The 10,421-nt window shown below is 38.7% G+C and overlaps 1 protein-coding gene across 1 annotated transcript; it reads left to right on the top strand.

Annotated features, from left to right (window-relative positions):
- Positions 1-161: 161 nt before the first annotated feature.
- ak3 (adenylate kinase 3) lies at positions 162-10,018 on the top strand. Its single transcript, XM_086053016.1, has 5 exons — positions 162-408; positions 2,645-2,764; positions 4,467-4,639; positions 5,332-5,450; positions 9,038-10,018. The coding sequence occupies exons 1-5, from the start codon at positions 261-263 to the stop codon at positions 9,147-9,149; spliced, it is 672 nt and encodes a 223-aa protein (XP_085909142.1). The 5' UTR covers positions 162-260; the 3' UTR covers positions 9,150-10,018.
- The last annotated feature ends 403 nt before the right edge of the window (positions 10,019-10,421 follow it).

Genomic DNA, 10,421 nt, shown 5'->3' with positions numbered 1-10,421 from the left:
ATGCAAATGTTATGCAAAAATCGTACCCACCTATGAACAAATTACATAATCGCTGCATTAATCATTTTCTTCAAAGCGGTTTGGATAATGAATGATAGATGGAAATGATCCTCCTCTTTCTTCCTTGTCCCGAGCCACGCCCACTGTAGTTGACGTCACGCACTTGCGTTGTCATCAGGGCCACTCTTCGCTTCGCCGAGCATCCAGGAGGAGTTGAATCCGACTTGTGCAAGTAAAAACTGTGAAGGCGGCATCCTGATATGGTTCTCCAGAGGATTTTCCGTGCAGTCATCATGGGACCCCCGGGTTCCGGAAAAGGGACGGTGTCTGGGCGGATAAGCAAAAGTTTTGGACTCAAACACATCTCCAGCGGGGATATTCTGAGGGCCAACATCAACGCTAAAACTGGTAAGATTATTGGTGCACGAATGGAATGGGAAACCTTAGTTAACACTATTAATTTGTGCACATATAATTAGGGTGTGTTTGTTGGACTGTGTTGATAAGACCACCACTCCTTGCTTATCTGGTAGATACACAGGTAGTGGTGATCAAACTGGTTTGCAGCCTCTTATTGTGCTAGGAGTAGTTTAATGTTTGCACTGGAAACACTTGGCCTAACTGGCTTGACCGAACTTTGGAAGAAGGCCTCCTCAGTATCACCTTGACGGAATGATTAAAAGCTGTAAAGATAAGAAAGACAGTGCACGTATTGATTTTGCACTGAGCGAACAAGATGTGTGTGGTGGTACAACGTTGAGTCTGCTGCTTTCTGCACAATTGTAAACGGTAAACCACTGAAGACCTTTTCACGTGGAGCATGTAGCAGTCAAAACATTCACATGTTATAATCCTTGTCCTTGCTCCAGTTTGCCTTGGATTTGAACGGTTATCTCTTTAGGGATGACTCTGATCATATTATTATTATTATTATTATTATTATTATCCTGCATTTTTTCCAACAAAGAAAAAAAACCAATAAAAACATGCAGTTAAATTGTATAATAATGAATCACATTTTTAGCAAATAATTTCCACGTAGGTGGAGAAGGATGGTGAATGTTTTATACCTTTCAAGGGTCTGGCAACAATTTTGAATGGATTATGAATTAATAAATAAATGCTAGTCTAATGTGCTGCCAGGCATGTGCCGGTCTCGTCCCACCTTCTAAAACAAGCACGTTAGGTTCATTGAATACTAAATTGTCCATAGCTGTGATTGGGAGCGTGAATGGAATTGTCTATAGGCTATGTGCACTGCTATTGACTGGCGACCGGTCCAGCGTGTACCGTGCTCCCAAGGTCATTTGGGAGAGGCTCCAGTTTATCCGTGACCTTAAAAGAGTCTTGGAAATTGATGGAAGAATGATATTCAATAGAGGAAACTCATTGGGCAAGTTGTTAGCACTTCTTCACAGATCTGATGTCCGGGGTTTGAATTTGGGCTCCGGCCTTCCTGTATGACATTTGTATGTTCTTCCACATGCTTGCATGTTTAATTGAGGAAAATGGATGGATAATTGAGGCTATCACTCGTACAGTAACTCATTAAGTGATTATTTGAGTTATTTAGGCTTATGTTAGCCATCCATTCATTTTGTCTAGTTCTTATCCTTATGTTCACGAGTGAGCTGGAGCTTATCATACCTGATTTTTGGTGAGAAAAGCGGGGTACACCCTGGACTGTTTGTTAGCCAATCGTTTTGCACATATACAATTGACCAGGGGTCACCAACCTTTTCGAGACTGAGAGCTACTTCTTGGATACTGATGGGGCTACCTTTTTGATACACACTTCTGAAATGACAAATTTGCTCAAATTGCCTTTAATATTCATTTATGTGAAGACAATCCTCTTCATGATTCCTCACAATGATTAGAAAACAGATGAATATCAATACACAACACTTTATTTCTATAGCACTCTACAAGTGTTTACATTTTCAAATAATCAGTTCTACAACATTCCTAGAAAATCCCAATGTCCCATCACTGGTGAGCTATTTTAGAACAGGCGAGTGGGCTACTTATGTGGTGCTTGAGGGTCGCCTGGTGCCTGCGAGCACCACATTGGTGACCCCTGCTATAGGCAAACAACTATTCACAGTTACATTCACACTTATAGTTGATTTTGAGTCTTCAATGAACCTACCTAACCTGCATGTTTTTGGAATGTGGGACAAAGCTGGAACAGAGTCAAAATTTTCACGCCAAACTTTACAAGCGTGAGGCAGATGCGCTAATTGCTAGTCTACTGTGCTGCCAGGCATGTGGTAATTACAGTGTAAAGCTGATTGCTCTTTGTCAGCAGTGGGCCAAGGTCATTCAAAGAAATTCACATCTTCTTCTGGTATACTCTTTCCAATCCATGAGAAAAATATAGTGGATAAAGAATTCTATTGTGTTGTGACCTTACACAAAGCAGCTGATGAATGTGTGTTAGTGTACTGCGTGACAGTATAATCTGTTTTTGCAGATGCAGATAGCATTGGGGTGTATACAGTACTGTGAATACAGACTATTCACAATTCATGCTTTGTTATTTAGCATGACTTGACAAATTACATTTTGAATATACTATAATGAAATAGGAAAAAGACATTTTGACAGCTTTTTTCTTCATCTTTCTGTTTCATTGTGTCAGAGTTGGGACTGCTGCTCAAGTCGAGTATTGATCGAGGTCAGCTGGTGCCCGATCACGTCATGTCTCGCCTCATCCTCACGGACCTGCGAGCGATGGAGCAGAGCAGCTGGCTCCTCGATGGTAAGGTAGCTTTACACTCTCTTGCATTTCTAGCAAATCCTTTTACATTTACGCTGTCATCCTAGCATTACATGAATGGCATACATACGTTTGGTGGTATTATTTTTGATTGACGTTTAGCGATTAGATATTCTGTGGAAGAACCAAAAGTTTATTGCCAATTTAAATAGTTATGTCAACTCATTTAACGGTACACCATTTGAGTCACGATGAAACCCTCCGACTCAGAATACAAATGAATTGCTGATATATATGCTAATATTAAAAAGGATGTAGGCCACAAACTGACAAATGGAAAGAAACTCAAATTCAGCATTTTTTTTGTTTCATGATGGAACCATTTTTTCCTACCCCAGAATCTAAACAAATGGTACTCTCCTGCTATCTTATTAACATAATATCTCAATGAACCAAGAAGCTACATGCTAACATTAGAAAGGACAAACGCAAATGGAGATATATTTGGTCGTTTTTGTCAGTCGTTCTGGATAAAAATGCGGTGAAGGACTTTATTTGGACTTTTTGTCATTTGTGTCATAATGAAACCGTTCCCCCAACCCAGAATAACAATTGGAGAGGCCTGTCTGTCTATTCATAACGTTTTACACCCTTCTCCATGAACCAGAAAGTAGCCATTCAAAGTGACAAATTTAGTACTTCTTTATTTTTTTAGCCATGAAGCAAACATTGCTACCATTCCAGAATTGAAAACAATGGTTTGGTCTTGCTCTCTTATGTCATCTAGCTCAAACCAGGAAGTCCTCTCTTAACATACGGATGCATGTGGATATTCTCATTCATCCAGGTCATTTTATTCTCTGGACATGGAAATGCCGGACATGCTCATTTTTGCTAGCCGCTGGATAAAAAGGCAGCAAAAGGATGTCATTAAGATTTTGTAGTTTGAGTTATGATGAAACCCATTACCCAGAATGCAAAGAGAAGATGCCTTCCTTGCGTCTAACGTCTTTCTACATGAACCAGGAAATAGCCTGCTTACTACTGTCAAGTGGAAAAAGTCACTCAGCATTTTTTTGAGTCATGATGAAACCATTCCTTCCGTACCAGAATTAAAAAAAAAATGGTACAGTCCTGCTGTCTTGTCTTATCCTCAATCAACCAGGGAGTTGCCTGCTAACAGAGCAGGGGCGTAGCCAGAACATTTTCAGTGGTTTGGCCAGAGTGACACCACTTTGAACTGAGGGGTTGCCATAAGTGCGCGCACGTGTACATTCGCATCCTTGTAAACCCCTCTGTAACCGAGAAGTTTATCATACCATCCACTGTCAAGGTTACATTAAATAAAATGCACACATATCCAGAAACCTGATCAACACACTCACAATACAAGCAGGATCAAGTCTAAGTAAAAAGCAAATGTTTTGCTCAGCTTAATTTACTGCATAATGCCATTTCATTAGGTTACTTTTCTTTTGTGTCTGATAGCTAGCACATCAGTGTATGAGATGTAAGACTAACAGTCAATCAGAGTGATCAATTGACACAGACGGCTGCGGAGGATAGGAGTGATATGTTGGCTGGAGGGAGGAGTTTGGATTATGATGCGGGAATTCTGGACCAGTTTAAGTTTATGGAAGGGTTTTTGAGGGAGAGAAAAGAGAGAGTTACTATCATTAATAATAATAATTTTCAGACATTTGATAAAAAAAAAATTGTGTTTGTTTTATTCGTCTCACCTCAGGTTTCCCTCGAACCGTCACCCAAGCCGACTCGCTGGATGAAATCTACAGTGTGGACACAGTCATCAACCTCAATGTTCCTTTTCAAACCATTAAACAGAGACTGTCCTCTCGCTGGACTCACCTTCCCAGCGGCAGAATATACAACATTGACTTCAACCCGCCTAAAGTGCCGGTAAATACATGTTTTATTATTACGATTATCACAAATTTTACAATTGTTTTGGAGCTGGCAAACGGTTATCAATAATGTAGCTCGACCTTAAATTAGGCCTCGATTGGGGAACTTTAAAACGGAATGACAGACCTCCACCAAGGCTGAATATTCTTATTTGGATCCTCAACTTTGTAGATCAGAGGTGGGCAACTCTGGTCCTTGAGGGCCCCTATCCTGCATATTTTTACGTTTCGCTCCTCCAACACACCCGATTCAAATAATCAGCAAGCTCTGCAGAAGCCTGATAATGATCATGATCATTTGAATCAGGTGTGTTGGAGGAGGAAAACATCTAAAACACGCAGGAGAGGGGGTCCTTCAGGACCGGAGTTGCTCACCCCTGTAGAGACTCAACTGACCTCTATTATGATGTGCTCAGTGCTTAAACTCAGTTTTGTCCATATATTCAATGGTGCAAAGGTTAAAAGAACTCAATCATATTGTCTTAAATGATGATGCAATTATTTGCTGGTACTTTGCAATGAGGTATAAATCCACTTAGCTCTAATGAGCCGTATTGAGTTGGATTGCTTTAACTAACTTTATCATCTGACCAACCAACCAACAGCTTCAACCCTGTTATGAAATGCGCGATATAAATAAAATTGTATTGTATTGTATTGCATTGTATTTAATCACATGCTGTTCAGGGTCGTGATGATGTCACAGGGGAGCTTCTGGTCCAGAGGGACGATGATACACCAGATACGGTCACGAGGAGACTGAAAGCCTATGAAACCCAGACGGAGCCCGTCTTAGAATACTACAGGTACATCCGTATACCTCACATTTAAGAACTGTCTACAAAATGTTATGAGTTCTAGGATTTTGAGTTTCTAACTGCTACTGCCACCTGCGGCCGAAAAATGAAATCACTTTTCAAGCCCAAGTCAAATCTCAGTACTCTCCACCTCTCACATTTCTGGTCGCACCATTGTGAGATGACGACGACGACGAGAACGCGCATATCACATCTGTAGAAAGAGCGCGGGAAATTCAAACCCGGTTCCAGTCTGAAAATTATTTCCAGAGGCTTGCAAGAATACCCATTGTGAATAGCTCGTGTTAATCTGCTTTTTATATGATGTGTGAGTCATAAATGTTCAAATGAAAAGGCTATTTTAAAGATATATGGGGGCAAAATCCCATAAGTGCAGCTTTATCAATCACAATTTGGCATCTTAATACTTTACGTTTTAATTTCTATATCCAAACGAGCAATAATGTCCTACATTAGCGTAACAAATCAATTTTGGGGGAAAAGTTGTTATCACATCAGTAGCTGCTTTCTTGCCAGCATAAAGCTCCTTGGTTGCCACACACCTCATTGTAAGGCAGTAAAAGAAAAAGTTAAGGAATCACGTTAAGTATACAGATGTATCATTTGAATTTTTTTCCCCCCAAAGAACTGAAGTTATACAAAGTAAAAGAAAAATAGTATTGTATATAATTTAGAAATATCAAGTATTGAAGCTGGCGGCACGGTGGTCGACTGGTTAGCACGTCCGCCTCACAGTTCAGAGGTCGTGGGTTCGATCCCGGCTCCGGCCTCCCTGTGTGGAGTTTGCATGTTCTCCCCGTGCCTGCGTGGGTTTTCTCCGGGCACTCCGGTTTCCTCCCACATTCCAAAAACATGCATGGTAAGTTGATTGGATACTCTAAATTGGCCCTAGGTGTGATTGTGAGTTGTGATTGTGATGTTTGTCTCTGTGTGCCCTGCGATTGGCTGGCAACCAGTTCAGGGTGTCCCCGCCTACTGCCCAAAGACAGCTGGGATAGGCTCCAGCACGCCCCGCGACCCTTGTGAGGAGAAGCGGTACAGATAATGGATGGATGGATGGAAGTATTGAAGCTAAAAATATAAAATACAGTAATTGTCATTTAATACAAGATCCTGGTAGATACAGTATTTAAGAAACGGCAGAGAAAAAGACCCACGCAAAGATGAAAACACAACCTCCTTGGTAGATGTCGGGATGCTTTTTATTTCTAATTTTATTTTTTAGGTGTTGCATGTCAGTCCAGCTATTACATCACTAGTGTCAGTTTACATCTCTGCAGCATGAGTCAAAATGGGCAGATGGTTGCCTGTATTACTACATAAAGCCTCTCACTACAGTTTGCTCCTTTTAAACACCGCAATGTGAGTGAAAGAGCACATTTTTCTTCCTTCATGCACATTCCTCACAAGTGTTTGTTTTACCAAAGGATTGCTTCAGAGCCACATTCCTCAAGGCTGTTGGAAGCAGATTTGCCCGTTACCAAGGCCCCAAAATGGCACAGTGTTTTTTAAAAACAATTTTAAAAGACAAAAACTGAAGTGGTGGGAATCATTTTTAGAATATATGCATCATCACTTATGGACTGTGAAGAAAGTAAATCATTGGTCTCAGTCAAACCAAGTGGCATGCATGAACCTTGAACCCTGACATATATGTATTTTCTTCTACAAATCCCCATATGTCCCATTACATTTATTGAATGTAATAGACTTGCAACTCAGTGGTTCAACACAATCCTTATTTTATTTTGTTCAGATTTTTAATAATAACCTCTCTCAGGAAATATTGGTAACATCAATCTGTTCTAGGGTAAAACTGCGGCCATCATAAAACCTTTGCTAACTATAAAGAAAATGTTTTGAAGGTAAAACTGCGGCCATCATAAAACCTTTCCTAACTATAAAGAAAATGTTTTGAAGTGATGTTTTAGGGCTGGGCAATTAATCGATTTTATCCATTAATTGAAGTTTATTTGGGAGGAGGATTTAAATTTCCTTTTAAAATCTATTACAAAAAAATATGGAATATAGCCAATAAGTGCAGTTTGATGACTGATTTTTACGTCAAATTGTTGACTATTTCAAATGTTAATGTACTAAGGATGGTATTTAGATATGTTTTGACAAAGGGACATTTTCACCAACAGGAAGCACTTATATCTATCTATTATCTATTATCTGTTAAGAAAAAAAACATGTACTTCTGTTATTTGTGTTGATGCTGTCAAAGAAAAGTTTCAGAAGTTGTTTAGTATATGGTGAAATATAGCAAATCCAAGAAGGGAAAACCAAAACAGGAAGAAAAACTTGTTCTGAAAAATGTCATTCTCATTTGTTTTTTCTACTAGAGGAAAACAAAAAGATTTTATTTGACGGCTCTATTTCTAGAATAAAATGATAAGATAGAATAAAGTTAACATGGTGAGGAAGGCTTACTTAAGGCGTGCAACTTTGTGAGTTGCAAATATTTGTCATACAAGTGTAAAAATAATTCCCCAAATTAGTATGATATGTTCACTAAGACTCTAAATTGTCCTTTGGTGTGAATATAATTGAGAATGGCTGTTTGTATGTGCCCTGCAATTGGCTGGCAACCAGTCCAGGGTGTGCCCCCCATTTATTTCACGAAAAATTCACCCGGGATAGGCTCCAGAACAGCCACGAGTCGACCCCAGTGAGGATAAGCGGTATAGAAGATGGATGCACGGATGGAATTGTCACTTTAGCCATAGTGCACTGTGCCGCCGTGCCATTCCTTTGTCAAAGTGAAGTCCATTCTTGGTTCTACGGTTATCATCACACTGGTACCCTTCTGGGGTGGCATCACAAAAAAAAAAAAAAAGATTAGGTACGTGCGCTATATACAGCTGTCTCCATTCTTGAATCTGGCCCATGTACATTATTAAGAGTCTGTTGCCATTAATTCAGCAGTTTTTTTCCCTGAAACATGTACCGTAGATTGAACTTTTAATTTTCAATAGTTAATTGAATTACTGTAATAAAAAATATTAGTAAAATAAACCATTTCAAATCAATTTAAATTTTGTATTAAATTAGTTGACTATAATTAGATGAAATAATAAATAAATAATAAATAATAATCCATATACATTTAAACTACTTTCATGTTTCTCTTATCTACAAATGATCTGGTCCATCTGTCCTTTTCAAAAGTCAATTATGCTCTACATTCCCAGAATGTGTACACACAAAGTCCCCTAGTGTCAGGACAGAGAAAGGAAATATGGCTTTTCAGTATCGTGCGCCTACAGACTGGGACTCTTTAGAAAGCACAATAAAACTGTCAAATCTTGTAACTTTATCTCAGTTTGACTCCATTCCGAAGGACCTGGAATTGGATAAATCCATCCGCTGCTGTTTCAAAATTTCTATTTTTGACTTTTATTGTTCTGTTTGTGTTTTATTGTAAATTTGTATTGAAAATTTGGAGTTGTGGTGTTGCCTCTTGGCTCGGACTCTCGTGAGAAAGAAATCTGCGGATCTCAATGGTATTTTTCCTGGTTAAATAAAATTTTAAAAAAATGTTTGACATATTTCTTCTGTTTATGTTGCAGGAGTAAAGGTGTGCTTGAGACATTCGCTGGCACAGAAACAAACAAGATCTGGCCCCACGTTGAGAACTTCCTTCACAAAAAACTCTCTTTGCTCAATCAAAGAGTTGCATAGTAGAAGAGAAGACTGTACATTTACCAGCACAATTGTATTGATTAATACTCAGACCATTCAGGACCATGTCAATCATGGGACATTTTTAAATGGTTGAAATTTGCTCTCGTCATTCCACATTGTGCCTTCGACCAATAGACACAATAGAGATTTTTTGTTTTCTAAAATTAATCTGATTCAGCCAACACTCCTAGATTATAGTACCATAGAGTACAAATAAAGCTTCCTAAACTAAAACTTTAGCATGAGGACCGTTTCTCATGCAGTATGAAGTTAAAAAGGGAAAGTGCAATGGCCTACCTTAGTGATCCAGTAAATTCACATTTTCACTCCAGTGCCTTTGACTGTAGTTAACTTTAGTTAACTTTATGAGCCCTTGATTATTTAAAATCAGCGTGAGAACATTTTTTTTTTTCTTAAATTGTACATTGTTTAGACAAGCACAATATAGGGCCATTGTCTTGTGCTGTGACCAGTGTGCCGTTTTGTTAAGCGCTGCCTTCCAATGGAAAATGTGCCTCGTGTAATAATGTGAATGAATAAAATATGAACAAAAAATGTGTGATGCTAAGCCTAGTTAACGAGTGAGTGCAACAAGCGTAGTGTGGCTACCAGACATTTTTTTTCACCCCACTCCCATAAAAGTGTGATATAACTACGATACAAAATATAACTAAGAGTGAAGATACTATAACTTGTGGATGAATGGAACATTACCGTACATTTTTTTAATGTAAGTTTGTTAACATAAGGAGATTTGGGGTTCATGTTGCGCTATCAAACACAATTAAAAATGTCAAATTCTTCATATTTCAAACCTAACAGGGGGAAAAATTTGTTTTATAATAAAATATTTTTTACATTTGGTATGCCCTAAAAAAATAAATGTTTACCCACCACACAAACACTATGTGTACTGTACAGTATCTAAAATGTCCAATGAAAAAACTTTTTTTTTTTTTTTTTATGAACTGGAAATACTTGCTTTTCACTGGAAAGTTATGTCTAATTACACATGTGTAGCTATAGATGGAGATGCATACTTTTGTAAAACACATCTGTCACACAGGTCTGAGGATCTGGGTTTGTATCTCTGCTCCAGTCCTCCTTTGTAAAGTGTGTGCGTGTTTGTAGGGGTTCTCTCTGGGTACCCCAGATTTCTTATATGTTTCAAAAGCATAGTATGCTTGATGTATGGTTCATTGAAGATGCTAAATTGTCGGTAGACGTGAATGACTGGTTTTGTTTGTCTTAGTGTCCTGAAATTGACAA

This window comes from Filicampus tigris, chromosome 15 (assembly GCF_054856515.1).
Source record: "Filicampus tigris isolate MCC_2025a chromosome 15, RoL_Ftig_1.0, whole genome shotgun sequence".
NCBI lineage: Eukaryota > Metazoa > Chordata > Actinopteri > Syngnathiformes > Syngnathidae > Filicampus > Filicampus tigris.
This window is presented reverse-complemented; position numbering and strand designations above follow the sequence as displayed.

Coding starts and splice junctions, on each gene's coding strand:
- ak3 (XM_086053016.1), top strand. CDS start 261: ATGGTTCTCCAGAGGATTTTCCGTGCAGTCATCATGGGACCCCCGGGT. Junction 409..2,644: donor CAACATCAACGCTAAAACTG/GTAAGATTATTG, acceptor TCATTGTGTCAG/AGTTGGGACTGCTGCTCAAG. Junction 4,640..5,331: donor TCAACCCGCCTAAAGTGCCG/GTAAATACATGT, acceptor CATGCTGTTCAG/GGTCGTGATGATGTCACAGG.